General features: G+C 46.5%; 1 protein-coding gene across 1 annotated transcript; it reads right to left on the minus strand.

Moving 5' to 3' along the window:
* Nucleotides 1-10,602: 10,602 nt before the first annotated feature.
* On the minus strand, nucleotides 10,603-12,686 carry LOC120897470 (fork head domain-containing protein FD4-like). The gene has a single exon (XM_040302397.1). The coding sequence runs from the start codon at nucleotides 12,190-12,192 to the stop codon at nucleotides 10,978-10,980; it is 1,215 nt and encodes a 404-aa protein (XP_040158331.1). The 5' UTR covers nucleotides 12,193-12,686; the 3' UTR covers nucleotides 10,603-10,977.
* Nucleotides 12,687-24,367: the final 11,681 nt, after the last annotated feature.

A 24,367-nucleotide genomic window follows, 5' to 3' on the forward strand; every position in this document is an offset into this window, starting at 1 on the left:
TCCCCAGAAGTAAACGCTTTCGCCACGAACATCCGAATGATGCGGGCGTTTGTTGACAGGTCATATACACAGCAGGGAAAGGGAGATAAGAATATGAGTACAGCAACAACGTGGAACATAATTTAGTAATTATGTAGCATTATTAATTGCCTATTATGGTTCCATTTTTCCGTCACTTTGTGGCTTCTTGGCTGCGTACAGTACACGATCATTTTTTTTTTTAAGCTATTTTTACAAGCAACCACCACAAACACAACGCTTACAGTTGGGCTTAACAGCACAAAAAAAGAGCTAAAAGGGACAACGGAGTTCGTTCGAGGGTGAATTACATCCCTATTTGCTTCCATCCAGCTCTTGACGCGTGCTTAGAACGAGAGGGTATCCTTCTTGTGCTGTTCTTCAACTCTTGACTTTCGGCTTCTGGTTTTTTTTCTTCTTTTGCGCTTCTCAAAACGGCACACCGAACTACTAATCTTCCACCATTTAGGGGAAAATGAACCATCCACACACACACACACATACACGGTCACAGAAGGGCCACCGAGTGATATCTATAATCGATTACAATTTAATAGACTATCATCATCGTCAACTGTTATTACTTCATTCCGTGCAATCCGAGCGTCGCTCATCCCTTGGTCGCTTCCTTCCCTCCCGAGCGTGTTGCGTGCTAGCGTGCCGTTTTGACGATTTTGTAAACACGTTTTTTGAGGAAAAAATAATATATGTATTATACTGTTGCGGTTTGCGCCCTGCGCACAAAGATGGTCAGGTTCGGAGGATGGATGGAAAAGCGCTGCCCTTGTACCTGCCCACTGTAGTCGTTACCGTTCCCTGCGGTCCGGTAAACACAATGTTGTAAAGAATGCTATTTTAAAGGCGGCCTACGTAAAGTGGCATTCCATCGGGGCTAGTTTCCGATTCTACAAGCATGCAAAGTCGGTTCAACTTCGCATCACAATTACGAAGATGCGATAGAAATCTTACGAGCTATGATATTAGTTTCAATTCCATTAAAACAAAAAATACAACTTTAATTACTCACATTGCTTCGCTTCGCAAGGTTCGGCTCTCGTTCGGCTAACTAGGGATTAAATACCAGCAGCAACAACACCGGCGTAATCCTGGCAAAGAAAAAAAAAAACAACGACGTCAATATTGATATTCTTTGGGACCCGTTTCAGCTGATCCGAGCGGCACAAATCCGAACGATCGTCACTAATGAAAATGGCACGTAAACCGTCATCCTAAGCCTGTGCCCGTACGTGCGTGCATGCGTGCCCGTGTTGCTGTGCTGTGGGGATGGAAAAGCCGGCCAATGCGCCGCCAATTCGATCGTACACGGTGCCTGCGTTTGGGATAAAGTTAGATCATCTCCCGGGCCGCGTGCGAACCGTTCGAACTAGCCCATAAACAGTGGGATTATGTACAGAATACAACGATGTGGCTGATCATCACCGTGAGCGGACTAACTCTATTAACCTTTTCCGGACAAACCATTTCCATCCGTTCCTTTGGATGAAGGTTTTTGGGAGGTCTAAGCACAAAAAAGAAAAGCGGGGGCGAGCGATAAACGCTCGCAACATTAAAGCAAACAAATTGTCAGCAAAACAAGCACCACAAGGAAGGATTATGGTAGGGGCACCAGGAACACCCTCCCCATGCCCCCGGCACAAATAGAGACCGTGCAGAAATGCAACTCAAACATTGTACTACCGGTTTGGTGAACGGTTTTGTGTTGTTTCGCTTTTCAATTCCCCGCCAATATGTACCGCCATCTCAGCACATCGTAAACTCGCCAACACACACACACGTCCTTTCCGCCAGGGTAAATAAAGTTGACTACATTATTGTGCCGTAAATATCGATAATTTAATTAAAATTTTGACACCAAATTGTGGAATAAATTAGTGAAATTATGATCAGACGACCCCGTACCGTAGGGGCGCAACGCTTCCAAAGCGCTTCCGTCGCTAGTCTGGGGACTCCTTCGCTATACTGACGAACGAAGAGGCTGTTTATGTTTTCAGCTCCCCCTCTCTACTGTGTGTCTTGTACGCCCGTGACGAGCGGGATTAAATCCGTCAAAGACGCGATGTTCGCGAAACACGTTTACCACCATCGTTTTCCTACATCGCGCTGTCTCACCAGAGTTCTACGGCGCTGGACACGGACACCGATGCAGATTCACCGCGCGCATGCTTTGAACTGTGTTGACCTTGTGGGTGCAGAAACCCCCAGGACCCCCCAGCCCAAAAACATCAATCTTTGGCCGTTCGGCTTCTTCGGATCGATTCCATCCCGCGCACTCATCATTCTTTCCCTCGGCTGGGGTGGAAAAAAAGGGAAGCGCTTACAGTAGTGTTTGCCCGAGCATCGCCCAAGCTTTACGAGCCCTCGGGGGCGACAGCAAACGGCCGGGTGCCATAAAGTAGCATTTCCAATCGAACGCTCCGAGCGATGCTTTTTCACCTCACCGGTTGCACGTCGAGGAGGGGGTGGGGACGATGTTTGGTACAGCACCGAGCGCTGTTACGGAACGAAAGTTGCTTTATTGGGTCTAATTTTTAGTGCCTGGTGGTGTTGCTGTTCTGCGAAAAAACAGGGACGATTCCGTCCCAGGTTTGGAGTGCCTCTGAAAGATTTATTTTTATCTCTCACCCCACCGCCCGTTTGACCGCGTCTTCTGGAGCAAAACGGTTGAGGAAAACTATTTGTTCTTGTGTTCCGTCCGGGTTTCGGGTGGGGAAATTGAGTTCTTTCGTTGCGGCACTGACCATGATTGAAAATGGTAATCGCAAGCATTCGGATTCGGATTAGCGCGGATCCGGATCGCAAATCGCAACCAACAACGATTCAATCGGCCGGTAAATGGTGGTCTCTTTTTCTTGTGGGGGTCTTGCGGTGCGCGATCGCGAATCACAGGCACCACGGGAAAGGACCGAAGTGCAGTCTTTCAAACGCGCCGCCGTTTGTGGGCTAGTGTACCTGATGGTTGTGCCCCTTGGTCAGTTTGCAGCGGCTGCAAAACCATGGCAAATGCAAGTTACCGACCGACCCAAGACTGGCCCCACCAGAGAGTAGAGTAGTTCCCTCCCCGCCAGAGCCAATTAGATTGCTTTATTAACCTTGCGCGAGGTGCGACCGAACGACACTTAACCCCGGGCGGGTGGAATGGGGTGTCTTACAGTGGCCAAACATGGGCGTGTGTGCGCGAGCGCGCGCGCGCGAGTTGTGTGCGTTTGGGCTACGTGTGCCCCTTTCTATAAATCATCGCATTTGCGGCCCTCTCCGCCCCATGCATAGCATGGTGCATGGTAAAGACAGAGACAGAGAGGTGTGACACTGACGTATGGGCAATTGAGCGGGGTAATTAAACGCGCTTAGGCGCGTTATCAAGTGACAACCATTTATCACCTGACAAGTGACACCTACGGTGTGCATGTGGAGCGACCTGGGACCTACTGGCCGAATGGTGCGCGTAACGCCGGGATGAAGGTTTTTGTTTCAGCCCGTCCGCCGCTGGTGAGTTAAACGTAACCCGGCAAGTGGATAGGTTTAACCGGATCGGTTGTGCCTGTTTGTCAGTGGTTAGCAACCCATCGAAGAAACTATGTATGGAGAATTTCTGCGTAAAACGAATCTCGCGATTTACATCCATCCACAGGTTGAAAATATTAATTTATAGAGCATTTTGCAAATAGAGCCAACTCTCTCTTACTTGAGAGGCGATGGGACTGTCCAATAAGAGGGGTTGTCAAATTACAGAAGTTGAAAGTGAATGAAAGGTCCGTACAAACAAGAAGGAGACAGAACATTTAGTATGCAGCCTTAACTGTTGCTATAGGAAACTGCGAACAGGATTGCCAATTGGAGCATACATCATTCAATAACCATGGCTACACCATACACAAATAAGAGGGATACAGATTTTAGAGGGTTTCCAAATTAGAGGGACAAAAACGTACTGGAAATCAAGGGACTGTGGACAATGTTCAAATAAGAGAGGTGTCAAATAAGAGAGGGTTCACTGTATTATATGTTTTAATAATTCGACATACAGAGAAATCTCTCTAAGATGTAGTCTCTTCAAAATGAATATGTTGACGATCCCGTCATATTCCATACATTTTATGTCTCTTAAAGATGAAGATCTCCCTCAACGCGTTCAGTTTTCAGTCAACAGTTCATAATTTCTTCCAATTAGGGAATGTTCTGCTTAAGAAGATATTATTTTCAATAGAACTTCGAAAGCGAATGTTGTGTCTCCCCCAACCCTTTAGCTGAACCTGTCAGATATTTCACCTGTCAAATAGTTCATTTCGCTGTATATTTCACCTCATGTAGCCGCGCGGTAAGGTGAACATTCTATAAGGTGCATATGCGATTTGGCAGCCGAAATTCTCAAAGATAAATTTTTGAACGACAGTTAACAAAATATTGGTCCAAGGATGCCAGGTTTTTTCGGTGGTTTCTTGGAAACTTCACAGCAACAGCTTCATTTGTTTTCCTCAACATGAATATCTCTCTAAGTCTCGGTCCCTTAAAGATTCACCTTAAAGAGATTTCACTGTATTTCATTCGCGCTTGCTGTAATGTCGGCGAGGGTTAAACTTACTTTTACTAAGTATGAAAATGTCCTACAAAAGCAGCATTGTGTCTGGTTGCCGACCACTGGCCCATTCGCTGCTATACAACCGGAGCAACCGCGCGCGGTGGTGAAAAGAATGTGTGTCTTTCGCTCGCGTTAGCTAGATTTTTACCCACCGAGCGCATGTCCTACACTCAATGCTTACACGAGATTGATCCCCTAACCCCCACTGTACCACACCTTTCCCCTCACTGGGCACCTGTGCTGTGGAAAGTGCTATTAATTAACATTTTTTATTTGATTTCATCTCGCCTCCCGCTCACGCCGGCCAATCTCTCAGTGCCATTGCGGCACTGCTCGGTCTCGCCACCGACATAAAGGCGATACCGACGCGACTTATCGAACCGTTCCAATCTCATTTATGAGTGGTCTCGCGTTTGTTCAACGATTTTATTGCGACCACGAGACGGCGTACGCGGTGTTGTGCCTGTGCGTCTGACGCAATGCCCGGGCGCCCCGGGGGGGGGGGGGGGGGGGGGAGGGAATTAGACGCAAAGAGATGACGGGGTGGCAGTGCCTGCCTGCCTGCCTGCCCTTCCAAACGGGTGAGAGACCGATTTGATTTAATGACTTGTTTATTTGCATATTTATTAATCTCATCTATTCGATCTATAAACACACAATCTCGGACCACTTTGGCGTGTAGTATGGCGAAAGCGTCCACCGGGGGTTGGCTGTACGATGGCGTACCACCGTTGCTCGGTGTGTCGATCAGCCAGATCGGTGGAGATTTCGTCGCTCGATCGATCGTTCTGGCCCCTTTGATACGGTTTTTTTGTGGTTAATTTTCATAAATTTGTCGAATTATATCGATCTGCCGCTGCGTCGGTGCGCGTGTGTGTGCTTGCGCACGAGCGGAATGGCTTTGATGATGGCTCTGGCACTGCTCGCCTAATTGATTTCTCGTTTCGGGACATCATTTGATCGGCGGGCATTCGATGATTGAAAGCCATATTAACGACCGATGGGAGCTCGCGTGTATCAGTTAAAACGGCGGGAGATCAACAGGCCGGCGGATCACTTAAATCGATCAGTAGATCGGAATCGCACAAAGGCGGGCAGCGATTTCGGGCGGTCCTGTCACTCAAATCGTATCGTGCAAAGGGTTCCATTTTCACGCTCGACATCGCCCGCTTCGGTTCGCTTCGGAGCAGAAATGGTGGCACTGGGCGTCACAAACGCAACCCGACGACTAAAACAAACTTCTAACGCACCACTTTCGGTCCACTTTCGATCGGCGATCGGGTTGCGCTGACAGTGCGCGCCTCCGAACGACACTCACGCACGACGATCACTTCACCCGCGTTGGGTGCACCCGGTGGACTGGCCCGCCAGCCAATCCGGTGAGCAAAAACGGTGCAGCACAGCGAGCCGCGGGAAGATTTATGTCCGATAATGCTAGGGTCGGAATCGGGATAATTAATTCCCCGTTCCCATCTCCCTGTCCACTCTCAGGTGTGCATCTCACACCCGTTTTGCACACCTTCGGTGCGGTGGGGTTGGCGGGGTTGCTATTTAAATAAATCGCATTTAATTTGTTTTCACAATTGCATTAGGTGCCGGGGACAGCCCGAAAGGGTAAGCCGCCGAGGTGTGAGAGCGCTACCACCGGCTTCGGGAAGGGAATGTAAATACACCGGATGGTTGTACTGGGCGCAAATGCTCCACGCGGGCAAAGCTGTGGAGTACCGGATTGTGTGAGTGCAGCTGCCGCCGCACTGTGTTGCAGTTAGCAGTCTGCCATCGAGCCTTGGATAGAATGTGCAGCGAATAATAAGACGTTTCAAGCTACAATGCATCGATATCAGGTGGTGAAGGTTGTTCGCTGGCTTCCCTCTGTTTGTACGATGCGCTTTATTTGTGTTCAGCAAAATGAATCAAGTGTGAAGCTGTTTTTGCCTCGCTAAGATAAGAACAGCTCATTTATTAATTGAAAAGAAGCTCCCATCTCTACTGCTATAGCTGTCACACTGTGTTTGATTTTACACCAACTGCCAACTAATTACTGTCCTGCTCTGCTCTCATTATACTCCCGCGGTTCGGGCGGTATCCTTGAAGCGGGCGCGTAGTGTGTGTAGGAAGTAAAAGTAAGCTCTTGTTTGATCGGTCGTCCTCGTCCAATTTCCTTACTGTTGCGATTTCTTTCTCTCTCTCTCTCTTTCCATCTCTCTCTCGCTCACTCGCGGGCTCGAGAGGGTTCGTCGCGCAAATGCAAATTAAGCGCCAGATCGATACATCATTATCGTGCGCAAAAGGAGAAACAACCCTCGTGCGGGTACGATCAAATTGGTGACTTACAAGCCTACGCGCGGGCTTCCAGTTTGAGGTGGAAACAAACACCATCACCACGATCACCAGCGCCATTAGTAATCGTACGGCCAGGCCCGGGGTGTAAGGGTAATTGCTCTGTGTAAACATTGAACCTTGCTAACTGGCCGGCAAAGGAGGCAGCAGCAATTAGAAGTACACGCGGCGGCGCAGCTAATGATCACCTTTGCGCGCGGGCATGATCGAATTGTGTGCTGCATTGTGTTTTGGGGATCGGTTCGGTGCGTGAAGTGTATAGGGTTGGAGGAGGCGGGATAAAGCTGATGCTGGTGATGGGATTGTATCAGTGGGGGCGGGTGCGGGGGGCACTCGGGAGGGACAAATTACCTCCAACTGCCTACCTAATAATTGTCGATCGAGTGACAGGTTTTGCGATCGGTTTTCTACGAATGCGTCAGGTGGTAATTTCGAATCGCACAGAGTCGCACAGCGTGCGTTTGCTGTGGGTTGATAGTTGTAAGTTGTTTGCTGAATCGTAGCTACTTATTGATTTGTTTTGTAAGACAATTGGAGGGAGATTTTTTGAAGAGTCTATGAGCAATAATGAAACGCAAACATAGTATTGAAACATGATAACAAAAATGTGTAATGATAAGACTAATTTGTTCAAAGAACAGGGAAATCTAAAAGATTCGTTTGATGAAGATTAAAAAATATGATGATAAAATTTACAATTTACTTCAACAACTACTTACGAGATTTGGTAGGAGAAATGAGACATTAAATTAATCAATTAATCAATTAATCAATCAATTTCAAATTTATGTCATTTAACGTAGATCTTTTAACGCAAATTTAGAAACATAATTCACCGAAAGTAAGGCAATCTATAATAATTGTCAAATATATTTTTCTTGTCAGCATTTATTGTTTAAAATCTATAAGAATTTTAAAAAAATAAACTCTGAGATATTTAGACAATTTAATAAATATCAACATACATCTACAACTCTCAAATGACTGTTTTACAAGTGTTTATAAACTTGCACATATTTTATTTCATAATCTGACCCAGACACGGTAAAGTATCAATGACAAACAACAATCGCACGAATCATGAGTTACTTCTACGTGCTATGTTAACTCCAGTTGTTTACCCCACCACTCATATCACCTTCCTTTATAGCCCGAAAACAATTTAATTAAAAGCACCCCTAATATCACCTGCGGTTGCATACGGCAAATATCAGCGAACACGCCGGAAGTGCAAAAATTCACTAAAATAAACAAAAACACAACAACCAACCCCACTTTACCTCCCTCCCAATGCCCCAACGGTTTTGTTTTAACTGCCATTTTCCCTGCCACGCGAAACATTGTTTACCTTCCCGCGACAGGCCGAGTTGCATAAAATCAATTCGCAAATCACGCACACGCCCGGCCCGCGAGTCCCTTGCTCCCTCCCTTTTGCTCCCTTTTGTAATAGTGTTCTGCGTAGCTTGAAGGTGTATGCTACCTTTCGGTTAAAAACGGGCTTTTCACTACTGCCAAAGGACTTCCATTCCCCTCGCTCTTAAGGGGTGCCTTAAAATGACGTGGCAAATTCATTTCAATCATACCGGAGTGTTTGAGCTTCCAAAGGGTGCAAAGAGCTTGAATGGTGCCGCGCTGCAGGGTCTGATAGCTTATTTATTTTACTTTTGAATTTAATCATTTAAAAATGCCATCCCCGAAAATTCGCCACTAGAATGACAGTTGAGTGTTTAGTTGTTCTTTCTAGAGCTGCGTTGTTCGAAACTGCTATCAGCGTACAGCAGAAAGCCGCTTTTTAACTATGCCTTGGTGAACGGTTAGCCACCATTAAACTAAGTCCCATTTCATTGATCGATTGTTTAGGTGTGTAATGGTACTGCGTGCGCTCTTTTCGCGCGCGAAACACACACACCCGTACCTGTAATCACTCGTTGGTAATGCGTACTTTTTTGTTCACTTCGTTGGTGAAACCCTTTGCTGCCCGTGCTGCTGCCACACTGATGGCGGTTCGGACGGGTAGTACACGTTGAAGAATGTTTAAAAGTAATGCACATTTTACTACCCTTTCTAGCCTTTTCAATCCTAACACACACTCTCATACACACACACACACACACACACACACACACACACACACACAACAAACGGACACTGGCTGGGCACCAGAGTAATGGCCATCAACAAAAACAACGTAAAAAGCGAAGCCTTTGCCCTGTTTGAGGGCGTCGAAACGGGGTTAGTGTTTATTTTAATAATATTGCACGGCGGGTAAGGATTTCCGTTTCGTCCAACACGGATTGCTGGTGGTGGTGGTGGCGGTGCGGTAGCGCGGGGCTGTATAACTCGGTCTGCATGCCCGTACCTTACCCTTTTCCCTTCGTTTGTTTATCTTTCCCAATCATCATGTGCGCCCGGGGCCAAAAATATTGAATGAAGCGCGTATGGGCAAGCATTCCATTCATAAAATCGTCTCCCATATATCTCGGTGACAATATTTTGGGACTCGGTTGGAAAGGAGATGACAGTGTGTTATTTTTGTCGCAGGCTGTTTTACAGGAGAGCCGTTTTACGACCATCCTAATCGATTGATGGTGTTCGTGGCGGGAAGTTGGGTGCTGGGTGTGCAATCGACGCGGGCGGGTAAAGAGTTAGAGATTGAACAGCGGGAAAAGGGTAGACAGGTTTAGATTAGGCGGGAATAGTAATAGAACGATTCAAAGGTAATGATAATACTGGTTCGATAGTTATGCTTGCGGGGTAAACGATTATACAAACAGGTAAAATTCATTTGAAATCTATTCGTATATAAACGGCTTAATCGACATGTACTTAAGGGTGTCTCGATGGAAAGATAAAGCAGCACATATGGAGAAGATAACACAAGAAAAGAAAAGAGAAAAAAACGTTTGAATAATAGAATGATTAACAGACCTAATTGCATCTGATTAAAATAATATAAAAAGTGAATTAAAGAAATGAATTGAAGTGAATAAAATTTAAATCGATTAAAGATTAAGAACTCGGCAAACAAGAGTAATACTGAGAAGAAAATACTGGAAGTAGCTAAACACAATAAACATTTATGATTCACATCAATAATTCTTTGCAAACAACAGGCTATGTTCATTCTATATTTTAAAAATTACATTTTTTTTTAAATGGCTTGTAAATTCACCATACAAATAGATTTAAGATCAGTTTTAGTTTGAAGTATTTTACGCTTAAGCAAGATATTGTTCTTAATAAAGTTAAAATTGTATATTTTCTATTCAAACCATTGCCATTTGTCACTTTAATTGACTTTAATAAATGCCGGATACACCTCTTATGTTAACAAAAACCCAAATGAGTATTGAATTTTTACAATAACTTTCTTTTTTGCAGTTCATAAAATTGCTTTGTTGTCTAATCGCAGCGCACAGAGGGTTTAGGTTAGTGAAAAACACATCAGATCAAGACTAAATAAGCCAACTGATGGAAGGTTTAAATTTGGAATAAAAATCACACAGCTCATAGCACCGAAATCAAACACCCCAAATCGACAGAAAACTGAAGCAAAAAAAAAGTCCACAATCAAGGCAAAAAAATACAACCAAGAAAATAAAACACAACTACCGACGGGTTCCGCCATTTTCAGATTCTTACCTCAATCAGCGAGGAATAAAATAAACTTTTATTTACGGTACAGTTCTGGTTCTGGAGGCTCTCTCTCTCTCTGACTACCGTGTCTTGCCATCGCCTCTCCTTCTCTCATAAAATGCAATTATCGGTCCTTCCCTTCTTGTCTCTAAACTAAGCACTTAACATCAAGAGTCAAAAATAAAAATCTAATAATATATTACGTCGAACACAAAACTAAAAAACATCACAATTCAGTCGAACATACACACTCGAACCCTGCCAGTAAAGGAGCATCTAGAACCGGTCGCAGGACGACCGGTGCGGTTCTGCCTTTGCCCATTTGCCGATTCGTCGAGGATGCTGCTTAAAGCTGGAGTACGCTTCCGCACCAAAGGTCCCGGGTTTTAAGCGATCGCTAGCGACGGTGGTCCCAGCTCGTGCGGATGGCGATGATGGGCAGGGTGACCGTTGGTGGTCGCTGCTGCCACCGCTGCAGCCGAGCTCGCCGACAGATGTCCCGGATACAGATGAGCCAGATGATGGTGATGATGATGGTGCGGATGATGATGGTGGTGGTGGTAGGGAGCGGGGCCGGAGTGCAGGAAGTAGGTGGCGGGCGATTGCATCTTGCCGAGCGGTAACAGTAGCGGATGCAGCGGAACACTTCCGCCGTACGTGGTGCCCAGTGCGGCGGCAGCTGCTGCTGCTGCGGCCACCGCCGCCTGGTGCTGTTGCTGCTGCTGATGATGCTGGACAGCGGCCGCGTACTCGTTGAACGCGGTCAGATTGCTCACGAGCTGCTGCTGACTTAGATGGCGTAGGTGCTCTAGCTGGTGCTGCTGCTGCAGCTGGTACGGTGGCTGGGCCCGGTCCGTGCTTTCTTCCGAGTCCGAGGACGAGCTGCTGTCCGGTTCGATGAGGCTTTCGATCGTGAAGGATCGCTTTGGTTTGGGTGGGACGGTGGTTGTGGTCGCGGCCGTGGCGGTTGGGACCGCTGGCAGGGTCGGCACGGTCACGGGCGATTCCGTACCGGTGTGCGGTGTGCCGGCCAGATCGTCCGGCGGTGATAGGGGCGGTGAGATCGGTGCGTAAACCATGCCACCCGGCGAGATGCTGCTGCTGCTGCTGCTGCCGCCGAGCGGTTCCACCAGCGGCGGATAGTAACCGGCGGCCGGATGCTCGTGATGGTGGTAGGTCGGTGCCCCGGTGCTCTGCGCCATGAAGAAGCGGTTCATGTTGGCGAGCGCGATAAACTCCTCGTTCAGACACTCCTTGTCGGTCTGGTGCAGCTTGAAGCGCTTTCGCCGACGGAGCAGGCTGCCGTTCTGGAACATGTCGAACGCTTTCGGGTGCAGCGTCCAGTACGCACCCTTGCCGGGGCGGTCGGGCCGCCGGGGCACCTTGATGAAGCAATCGTTGAAGCTAAGGTTGTGCCGGAGCGAGTTCTGCCAGCGCTGCGTGTTGGTGCGATAGTACGGGAAGCGGTCGGTGATGAACTGGTAGATGTCGTTGAGCGAGAGCATCTTTTCCGGCGACGACCAGATGGCCATGGCGGTCAGCGAGATGTACGAGTACGGGGGCTTCTGGTCGCCGTACGAATCGCGCGATGGCCGAGGCATGTTTGTCGCACCACTTATTGCACTTGTTCGATTTTTTGGCACAGAACGACTGAACGGTACACACTGGTGGCACAAAGTCCACGGCTCACGTAGGTATGGCAAAGCTTCAGTCACTTGTTTTTTGTTTCTCTTCTAAACACTCACACACGCACACAAATGCACCCAGTTGAATAGAAGCAGTGTTTCTAATAGTTTAGTTTTGTTGGCGTTGAAAACGACTGTAACACACTCCGAGCGACAAGCGGCGCAGAGTGACGCGACGATCCGTTCAGTTCTGTTTCTCGTTCACAACTGACGAATGGTGTAGCATAAAAACATAACGTAACATAACGAACGTGGGCTTCCTCCTGGGAAGGGTATGAATGGAGAGCAGGGTGCGCAGGCAGCCATTCACAGCACGGACATACTCGCTCTCTTCCCTCTCCCTACCCATCGTTTTGTGTATCTTTCCTTCCTTCAACCCTCTTCGTCCATTCATTCGACCATTCACGAGCTGAGTTCGACGAAGCTACGCCTACTTTTGCCCTGGCTGCATGACTGCTTCCCCTACCATTTGTGTACCCTGTGCACTTATGTGTGTAGGGTACGAAAGCGATACATACACATACACACACACAAACACCACTACATTACAGGGTAAACAGGGTGGAGGGTGCGCGCGCTCGCGCAAATGCAACGCAGTCGAGGGCAAATACACACATTTTATTCCAACAAATATTTGCCTTTTTTGCGCTGCCCTGTGGTGGTAGTAGTGAGGCGTTAGTGTAGCAGCAACGGCAACAACAACAAAAAAGCACAGCAAAAAGAAAAGCACAGACAAACTAAAGACAAAGACAAACCGAAGGGGATAAGAAAGAAATAAAAAAAACCAGTACAAGCCAGTTGCTTAAGTAAATTACATGATTAATTATGAATTTACGTTTTATCGTGGATAATGATTTGTAGAAAATTTAATGATTCCGCGCTGGGCGAGCGGGCTCCCGTTGGTGCAGCTGTTGGGCCTTCTTTACCAGTTTGGCCGGGCTTCTGCATTATTTTCGTAACCATTCGGGGCGTTCGGTTAGGATCGATTAGCTTAAGCTTGAAGCAAAGGACCGGTCGAGATTTTGATGCGTGATATGCATGCTAAACGGAGCACAAAACCACCTCTGGCCCAGTGCAGTGAGTTCAACACACCACCGCCAAACGATCTTTAACCGATTGCTTAGTGTTGTTTTTTTATGATTTTCTCCTTACTTTTTTATGTCTTTACGGGCAAGTATTTACTAGCCTTCTTTCCCCGTTGGCTCTTCATCACTGCCGCTCGCATACACACACATCTATTTGAATTACGTGGCAATTACCAGTAAATTTAAAATCAATTAGCCTTCAACGACCTCCATCTCTTTGGGCGCTTGGAGCTGCTGGCGTATGGTAATTTGGTGGAAAAAACTTTACTGAACCGTTAAAGAAACAAGTAGCTACCAAACATTAAAAAAAAAAACTCCACCAACCATGCTCCCAAAAGCTCATTTCGGGGAGTATTAGTGTTTCTTTTTTACAAATATTTAAATTGGCGCTTTGAGCCTGCCGACCATTGCCAGCAAAGAGCCAGTAGAGCTTAGCAAGCTCATTTGTTTTCCATTAGTCGATTGGATACAGAGTGGAGTGGAGGAGCGGTAAAACAAAAAATGGCGAAACTAAAACAAAAAAAAAAACAGAGGAAAAAGTGCTCCAAACACTGGCACAACGTGCTCGACTGCTCGACGTACAATTGAACTGTATTCATTCAGTAAAAAAAGAAACTCCAGCTTGTGTGTAGTACCATCAACATAACAGGTGCTGGTTGGTGCTGATCAAGGTGGTACTTTTCAACAATAATGGCCTTATTGAAGCGAAACAGGGAAGGATGTCTCGTTAATACACGAATGCTGGGATCAATTCATGTTTTTTTTAAAGACCATTCCTTGTATATATGGTCAAATACCACATGCTAACGATGTGGTCGTAAATATTTATAATATCTATACACCAGTACAGTGGGGGGTTTTTCCCAACTGCCCACCCGTACCCAGGCAATGGTGATCAACGCTTCCACAGAAGGACACATGTATTGCTCCCCGAGGGGTGTAGGTACGCGACAGTCGCTAGATAAACATGAACGGGATGAAACTAGGTACTACAAGTAGTTTTGGCCCCCATTTCGTCTACCTCCCGTTTGCAAGGTGGCGACATCTGAAGACGGGGACTTTCCCGAGCATACCCCTTAACAAAAAAGCTGGTCGTTTCTTGCACCCGCACGCACACGGGTAGGTGTAGAACCGGATCGCGGGCCATTAATAATAACCTAACCACCCGGGAGAGCACCACCATTGAACGTTTTATTGGGAATTGTTTTTTTTTTTCATTTTGCTTTTAGTGTCCTGTCACAAATCCTTACCGGCGCTTGGTCCGGTTTGGGATCAGCCAATGTTGCGGGGCGGGTCATTAGTGTTGTTTCCAACTTCAGCCACCAGCACTCTCTTGGCACATTCATTCACAAATTCACAATCGATGATTTGAAAAGTATGTACGCTTGTGTGTATACCTGGCGATTGTTGGACCTTTGTTGGCGAAAATCGAAAACAAAAAAGCAGTCCTTTGCTGAACAGCATCTGCCGGTGGTGGTCAGGGCACGGCCGTGTCACACCTCCAGAAATGCTTTGTCCGCTGAATGAATGGTCCAACAAGCTCACCTACACACACACACATATATAAGACCACACCTAGAAGGGATGCTTCATAAATTAGAAAATTTACTGTTCCTCCGTGTTTTTTTTTCTGGAACATGGCAAAACTGTCCACTTCCTTGAACACGATCACTTCCAGCAAAGCTTGCGGAAGAAAGGAACGCCACCGTACGAAAACTACAAAAGAAAAAGGAAATGCGTTCCTTCCGCCGTGGTTCGGCCGGGCCGGTTCGGCTTGAATGCATTCGCAGTTTGTTGTCCGGTGGTGGTGCCACGGCCCGCTGCACACACACAGACCGTCGCGGTCAATAACTAAATCTAGTTCTGGATGCAGGGCCGATGCGATATGGCGCTCTTTTGTGGGGCGTGGAAAGCAAAACACCCGCCGCAGAAGAAAACTGAACGCTAACCATAAAGAAAAGGCAAAACCAAACCGTCATAACAACACCTTTTTTGCTATAATTGTCGGGAAGGTGGTGGTTCTGTTCTGGTTTCCGAAGCTGCCAAACTTGCAAAGCTCCATCTGCTCTGTGAAAGCATATGTGATTTCTGGAAGCGCAGCGCATTGCATTGTAAGATTCAACACCTATGGTAATGCGTACCGTCGCCGTGGTGGGTTTGATGAATGCAACCATTGCCCGAGGGCAGTTGCATATGTTTATTAATGTACATTAGAGCCTCACGACACATTCCCGCGGGCATGCTGGGTGTGCCCATTGTGTGGGGCAGCTTGAATGTGTGGTTACAGCTTTACGCTTTGCCCAGCCCAGACGATCTCATCCAAAGCATTATTTAAACAATAATTCCTATCCCTCCTCCCTTCCGAGAATGCAAAAATGGCTTCACACATTGACATGTTCTTCCCTTCCCGCTTAAGGGCACTTTAAATGGTGCCTCGGTGTGTTGTTAGGGCGAGTGTCGAGCGTAAACGCAATTTGACAAATATTTTGATTAATTTTCAATTGGTTCCTTTTGTTCGTGTCCCCTCGGTCCCTCGACACCCCGGACACCCCGTGCACAGCGCTCACCGTGTCTGATGTGCACAGAGCGAACGCGCGGAACAACTGCATTCGAATCGATTTAAGCCGTCCACGTCCTGCCGTCCTGCCCTGCACCCAGGCGCACACCTTTTACTACTAATTACACGCCCAAAACATCCGTAGCTAACTGGGGGACGAAATCGGATACTGCCTGCCTGTTGGCAGCTGTTGGGTTCAATCTCGTCATGCATCGAGAGCCGCTCTCACCTCAGCATTCAGGCAGTGTACGTGATGGTTCAGCATTTCTCCCATCCCGTTGAGAGCTAACGCGTGAGATTCCCCCGGACCGATTCACCCGCAAACGAAGCATGTAAACAGGAATTCCAGCCCACCACGGAGGAACGCTTCCCGTGTACGATCGGTACGGGGCGGTCTGATTCAATTAGCCGGTCGCTGATCGGGTGTGAAAGTTTCGGGATTTTGGACAATTTTCGCGCTTCCCATCGATCGCTAAGGAATCGATCGGTGTTCCCGGTTTTTCATGGCCTAGGAAGCAGACGCCAAGGAACCGGAACGGAGTATATAGAGCGAACCCTTGGGCGGTTAGACGAAGGGGAATGACAACGAACATCTTTTGTTGAGGCTTACCTACAATAAGGGGGAGGAAGGTTAGCAAAGGGGAAAGATAGAAGACTCGCTTTGTCTCAACAGTTTCCTGGGCAAGAATTGAAGATGAGCGAGGCTTTGGGGTAAGAGGGGTTTCAAATTTAATAGCATCGTGATTTTTTTAATGGCAGTTTTATGCCTTTTTTGTGTGCGGTTTGCTACAAACCTTGACTTTTCTCACGGACTCGGAGAAAATGGGCAAGATTCGTTTCATTCCAAGGCATTTCTATTGATATTTGGAGACCGCCACTTGTTCGCCCCGTTGCGCATTGGTTGGCGGTGGATTGTTTTTCCTCTTCCACAGTGCCGAAGCCGATTGAATTCTTTTTGTCTTTTTTTAGGTTGTGAAGATGTGCACAAAACCAAGCGAAACAAAGCCAGTGTGTGTGTGGCATCGCGTTTGTTTGACCGTCGACGAAAGCAGAAGCGCACACCGACTCTCAACATGGCCGCGGTGCCGCGTGACGACCGAGCTGGAAAAGTCATCATCGCCATGACAGTGTGTGTGTGTGTGTGTGTCGGTTGATTGAAAGGCCAAGTCAAGAGAGCTAGGAAGTTTAGAATATTGCGTCGGGGAAACGGGCAAAAATCGGCAGCCATTGTCGCCGGACAAAACGAGGCTACTAGGTATTAGTAGCGCTTTTCACTGCATTCGGCTCATGGGGGGATGGCGGAGGGTTGGCTGAGACGACGATTGACATGGGAAAATTGTGACCGATTCGTCGCGATACGCGTGGTAAGGAATGAACTGAATTGTTTTCTGTTTTTATTATTATTGTTTTCGTGCGCACCAGTTGAAACTGGTGAAACACAGGTGAATATGCGTGCATGGGAAAAATCAATCAAAGTGCGCTGCTGCATCACTACTGGATCGTGAGAATGTTGGATCGCGAGGGCAAAGTGGAAAGTGGATCAGTTTTGATTGACCGGCGACACTGATTCGAACGGTGAGGTGGGCTATGGCGAGATGATGATTAATTACATTTAACAAATGAACAAATTTAATCATTGTTATCTGGACAAATTACTTGATAAGCATGGCAAAGGAGATTGATACTAAACAAAAGCACGATTAGTCCAGCCTAAACTGTTGTTAGTAGCAGGATCGATAATAGCTTAAATAAGATTAGTAAATAGCTTTCATCAAAAGCGGCTGGTTTCGATACATAGCTAAGCAACATTTGTCAACTTTAACCATACAAAGTCAGACTTATAAACTTAAAACCTAGATACTTCATCGATAAGGTTAACAAACTGTTTTAGAGATATTTTTTAGCATTCCTTGACCTCATCTCCATTTTAGCATTTATTTACACTGCAAGTTTGGCAATGTTACTAAAGTTGACAAACTTATCGTCATTTCGGTGCTGTCGTGACCAATGAGGCCAATTAGAAAAGTTTCGACCAATTGTAAAAGTACATAATTAGACTTTTAGATACTAATGAATCATGAATTCGATGTGTTTAATGTATTATACCTGGGCGATTGTTATCTTTTACAGTGAGCTTCAATTTGAAAACTATTTGCTTGTTTAGTCTTCATTTTCATTTTATCAATCCATTAAATTCGCTCACTATTGATTGATCAGGATGTTATGCTTTTTTCGGCGTCGAAATCATCAATGAACTAAAATACCAAAGTATTACAGCAAAGCCATAATACTTATCCGCCAAAGTTTAACATCACCGTCCGGTACGTCATTACAACCATCCGTTCTGGTGTGATATATTGTAGCTAAGTGAAGAGCAGAAAGCACAACATAAAAACTTTTTGGCCTGCTTACATCAGCAGATAAGTTACCGTTAAAAAAAAGAACAGCAGATCATAAACGATCCTTTAACTCCATGCTGCAATTTATTCACATTCGCAAACATGTTGCATGAACAAAAAAACAACAACCTCATCTTATCACGGGACGGACGGAGGAATCAGAAATTACACCATTAACGTTTCGAGATCATTTTTATCTTCTCATTAACTTCTGCCACCTGTGCCGTATGTGTGCAATCGCTGACGAGGTAAAGCAGCCGTCAAAAGCCGAAAAGAAGAAGAAAAAAGGAACGAACATCCTGACACTAGGTCCACGGACCCGAGACCCTTTTGCCACAATTTTGCAACATAAACTCCACTCCCCGGGTTTTTCGGAACGCATCCGGTGCGGAGGAAAAGCCGGACACAGCGAAATAACATATTGCTAGCTGGTGTTGAGCTGGAAAATTTAATAAAGGACCATCCCACACTCGCACGTCTTAGCACGCCCGCTAGCGTTACGAGCTGTACCGCCGGCCGTTACCGGCAGACAACACTATGCCAAAGATAGAGAGCGATAAAGAGAACGAGAGAGAGAGAGAGAAGAGGAGAGAGAGGGAGCGAACACCATCCAGGGGTCCCGGGGCGGTTTATGCGAACCGGTGTCGGTGTCCTTTGAACAAATATATGAAGGTGTTATTCAGGTAATTAATATCATGTTTATAGATGTTTGATGATGATCGTCCACTCGTTTTCGGCCGACTTTCGGGGCGACCCCGTCATCCCTTTGTTGCTTGCTCGCTCGTTTGCTTAGCTTTCATATTTATTCGAGCTTTGTGTTTCGAAGTCATTCCTCATTTTTCCACCTCTCCACGCAACAAATGCCGCATAAAGCAGCATAAAAAGAGAGCAACCACGGCCATATACAGCCGGAGCGGGAGGGCATTAAATTGGTGGCATCGATGATCGCTGCGTGAAGGAAGCCGCAAGAAGACCAAAAAAAAAAAATGGGCCCAGCAACGATCCAGCAACATCATCAACGAGTCTGTTGTGTGTGTGTGCGTGCTGTGCTGTGCGCCGGCTAAAAGTTGTTAAACGACCTGCCCTTTTCTCATCGAAGGAGGTTGGTTGTTTTGCCGCTCAAAGGAGTCGCCGGGCCAAAGCGGCCGGTGAATCGGCTCGGTAAATATCTCCTGCGGTGCGGAGAGCGACCACTTTCAATCGTTTATAGTCGTCCTGGATTGCTCTCGGCGTGCGGGGATGTTAAATCTTTTGCCGAGTGGTTAAGCTTTTGTCTCGTTAGTTTTTGATGCATTTTTGTTGTTGTTGTTGTTGTTGGATGTGTGTATGTGTCTTCCATTTAGTTCGTCACTTTCTGGAGGTTCGTCGCTCGCGGCTACCAACCAAAAAGAAGAATCTGTCCAGTAGATGTGGTCTGTGGTCATTCTCGGCCACATGGGAAAGGGAGGCACGGAGCAAGGGGATATTGCGCTGGTTGCCCACCGATACAGTCAATAATCGAGATCATAATAATCATTTGTTATCTTTAAAAGGGCTTTATGCACATGGGCGAGAGTGGCCGGCAATAATGACGAGCATCAATGTGATGACGGGTCCGGCCCGCTGTCGATGATTGAATAGAGGCGAACCACAATTGAACAAAAAAACCAAAAAAAGGATGCTCTTCAGAACTAGATAGCTATTAATAAGGTTGTAATCTGGCTTTATGAATTGACGGGTTACAGTGAAGAAATAAGAAGGTATTAACGTATCGGTCGCTGCTGTAGGCTGGGCTGCTTTTGTTTGATTTGGGAACAGTTTTGAAATAGAGACTCTAAATTGTATGCCATGAGTGCTATACAATCATCAATGTATCAATGTATCAATGCTTAAAGTTCTTTTAATTATACATTTTATTTATGGTCCTGATACTTATTCAAATGTCTTTACAAAGATTGGATAAACCCATCAAATCATCAGATCTTTGAAATCAAATGGTCAATACAGTACGTTGATAGGCGATCAAATTGAGCAAAACGTCCATGACTGCAACATCCTCGGCAAATGACTTCTGCGTTGGAATGACAAGATGACACATTTTTTCATATGTTGATGCGTCGTATCGATAGATAAAATATGAGATTACCAAAACTAATTGAATATTTAAAGTAATTTTAAACAGCAATAGCCAGCGTTATGGTTTGCATTATAAAATTAACTGATACATACATTTATAACCTGTACGTTAAAAGGAGCATTTCACGGAATCAATTTTTTTATACTTTTATTGCTTTTTCTCTCTAAGTCTTTATGCAAGTTGAAAGTCAACCGTAAAATCTCTTCTATTGCTGCTGCATCTTATGCTTGGGAATCTTTGCTAGCGTTTGAACCCCAATTCTCGATCTCCCTCCCCTCAGCACAACCCAACCGAGCTGGTGCATTGAGATCCGTTCTAGTTGAAAGGATTACGACGCATTGCTAACCCGAGAGCACTCGTAAAACCTCGTAGAGAGCCGTACAGTTTAATAAACTCATTCGACAAGGGTCATTGCCAGGGCTAATACCTCTCTATCTGCATGTCGATCGCGCTGGAAACTGCTTCCAAGCTAGTTGGGGTTCAATCGTATAACCTTCAACAAATCCCTTGCTGCCTGCAGCCAAACCGGGGAGAAGTGCATCTCGGGTGCATTGCAGATGCACACCCCAGAAGCGCAAGGTTGACGAAGCCATTAAAAAAAGACTCCAGTCCGCTCGTAAACCACACACGTCGTGCTGGGTGTGCACCGGGAGGAAATGGAATGCATTTGTCGGCGACGGCCCCACGAGCCGGTCAGCGGCAGAAATGAAGCGATCGACATGATTCGCACGTAAATCAGGTTCGCGCGCATTCGCTGTTAGAAGTCACTGGCGCATAAACGGCACAAGCAGTGGGATGCACCGACCGAACGAAGGTGCCATATACCGTGCGCTGCGCTGTGCCACTGTCCAAATGTGCTGTGAAAAATGTGTACGGCCACTAACTGGTGGCCGTTTGGTGGATTGGGTTGAGCTGAAAGAACCTTTCCGCTCATGATTTATTGATACTGATGTTTGTGTGTGGAAGACGGCTACGGTCCATGCCTCTCGGTCAGGTAGTAGTCAACGGCGTTTTCAACAGGTTCGCATTGCCGTTCTATTTAATGATCAAAAATATTTGTGCTAAATGATTGGCACTTCCGTGAACCGTGAATGCATCAGCGGCGGCACCGGAGGGCGGTTATCGGGGCGTTAGGATCGGTCGGTCCACCGCTATCGGTGCATCCGATCGGAGGTTAACACCGACCGTCACCTTACACGGCTGTGTGCGGCACCCGGGACCAAACCCGAGCGAATTAGGGGGCACCGAGCAGGTGAAGCTAATTTCGCTGCGGGTTTAGGCTCTGCTCTGGATTTGCCGAGTGGCCCATAATTTGACCCCGTGCTGGATCTAGTTTCCTTCTCGTCTCTGCTTGACACCGTTTGACGCCTCATGTTAAGGGGCATGTTTACAGCATCAAGATAATCGGTGGAACCACTGTAGATTAGGGTAAAGAGGAGTCATATTAAAAAATAAAACAATATATCCTATCCAATTCTTGTAAAAGTCCTTAAAATAAAATCAGTTTAGAAAATTAAATTGTAATTAGAAGTTCTAACCATACACTACTTGATAACTCGTATAGAGTTTATCTAATTTTAGCAGTGGCCGTCAAAATGGGTCATCAATTGGTTCGGAACTCATCGATATTAACACATATTGACGAATGGACCAACCGACGCAAACAGCTTGCTCGATAGCTAATTTAAGGCAACGGAGCGACACACACACACTCACACTCACTAACCATAAAAAGCTTGAAAAATAACAAGCCGCACCATGCTCGCCCAGCCTGCTAATTGGTGTCAGAGCCTCCCTTCCCGGTGCCCAACCATCGATCAATAAGCCCCGATAACGGCCGTAAGCACCGCAAAGTGATCGGAGGCACGTGGAAAAGGTGTTCTTTTCAGCAGAAAAATAAAACAATCGATTTCATCGGAGAAAATTCTAACACCTTTTAACACATACACACACACACACACACACACACACACACTGCAGAGGCACAGAGGCACTCATGGTCAGGCCATAGGGCGGGCAAATTATTGTAATTAGAGCCACGCGGACCGCGTCATCTCATCCTAAAAAAAAAGGAAAGGCGCGCCGGTGCCATTCTGACACATTAACACCTGACCCCCTGGCCTGTCAGCTAGCCCTTCCTCATACCGTTGTTACTGGCCTGTCAGACTGGCCCGAAGGTGTTGGAGGAGACTGGGCCGTTTTCCAAACAGCAAACTGTGATCAACAGTCTCAAATTACTACGAATCACCGATGGTTGCGATTAGGTCCATAAAGTCGGATTGCGGATCCACAGACACCAAGCAGGGGCACCGAGGAGGGAGCAGCCCGAGAGATGATAGACAAATCACCAAACTCGGTCTGTAGGCTTGTTGTTACCGCATGCAGGTGTTAAACTGCTGTAGCATAGCTTCTCACCTTGATTTCTCGCCTCGTTGCTGCAATCCTCCTGCATGGCGAGTGTCCTGCAAAAGATGCACACACACCGCATGATAATAATTTCAAAGCATTGCCATTTTCTGCGGCGGTCGCGGCCAAGAGCAAATAAAAGAGCCCAATAGCCCTGCCTGTCTGCAATGCGCTGCAAATGCATGCACTGCGGGTCGGGACAGAGATCATCATCCTCATGTTTTGGGGTGTGAAATTAACAACCGGGTCAGCTTGGTGCTCGTGATGGGCTTAGAAATGGACCTGAAGAAAAAAAAAGAACATGGCCTCAACACACAACCACAACAGACAGACACGCCAACCTTCACCCGCTTCAAAAAAAAAAGGAGATCATTTTCTTCAACACCTTTCGCTGCGGCACTCCAAACTACGAGAGGAAGGATAGCGAACTTCTTAGAATTATCTTCCATTATGGGGTTTCGCAGGATCTGCTGGTGCGAGAATACTGATTACCCCCTTTCCCTTGTGCGTTGGTCAATTCGTTTGCGATAAGTTTCTGCCACACTTTCTACCCCTCTCTCTCTCTCCTCCCTCCCTTTATCTCTCTGTCATATTCCTTCTCCTTACAGGGGTGTTCCGAGTTATCTTGGGATGGGAGTTGCATATATTGTCGTTTAAAAAAATCTATTTATTTATACTAATACTAATGCTAACAGATATGGAAACCTTGACAAAAATATTATAACATTAAATCCTACATGTAAAAAAATCATACTATACTAGTAAAAAAGAACTGATACTAATCGATTCATAACATGCAACACACTTCGCAGAATGACTCAGCAAACCCTGCCCCGGCTACCCCCGGCAAGCCATGCGCAAAAAAGTGCAGGATGCTGACACACCAAATGCTGCTGCACCGTGCTGTAATAAGATCCTTGTTTGATGGTAAACTTACGATCGACCTGGCAGGGCGGCGTTTGTGTGTTACCCTGGTGCTGGTGTAACATTTGGCCCCGCAAGTGCACCGTGCGCAACACCAGACGTGCCAAACAACGCAGCGAAAAGAAGCTCGTGTTGCCGAAGTACGATATATTTGATTTACTTCGCATAATTGGCCGGTTGGGGCCGCAAATGGATGTTTTCCTTTCATCACACGCTCACGCAACGCGAACCGGTGCCGAGAGCTCGGCGGGTCCCGTGCTGCTGCTGATGGCGAAAGGAATGGGCCAGAATGTGCGAAATTAGCCGGTAATAATAGTTTTAATTGAACAGCAGTTTTGGCACCTTTTGGGAATCGGGAAGAGCACAGAATCCGCTCGCATCGCTCTATTGTGTTAGCCGGGCCCGAACGGTTACAGCATCTGTTATTATGCAAACGAACCCTTGGCGCAAGCGTTGCTTCCTCCTTTCCTACCTCGCGAATGGTATGCAGTACACAAACATGCACATGGACACTTTGTACATCTCTCCCTCGTACTCCCCTTGGTCCACCTTCGTCCACCACAAACCGTCAGGGCTATTCGATCAGCGCAAATCGATCGACTTT

Source organism: Anopheles arabiensis, chromosome 2, assembly GCF_016920715.1.
Source record: "Anopheles arabiensis isolate DONGOLA chromosome 2, AaraD3, whole genome shotgun sequence".
Taxonomy (NCBI): Eukaryota; Metazoa; Arthropoda; class Insecta; order Diptera; family Culicidae; genus Anopheles; species Anopheles arabiensis.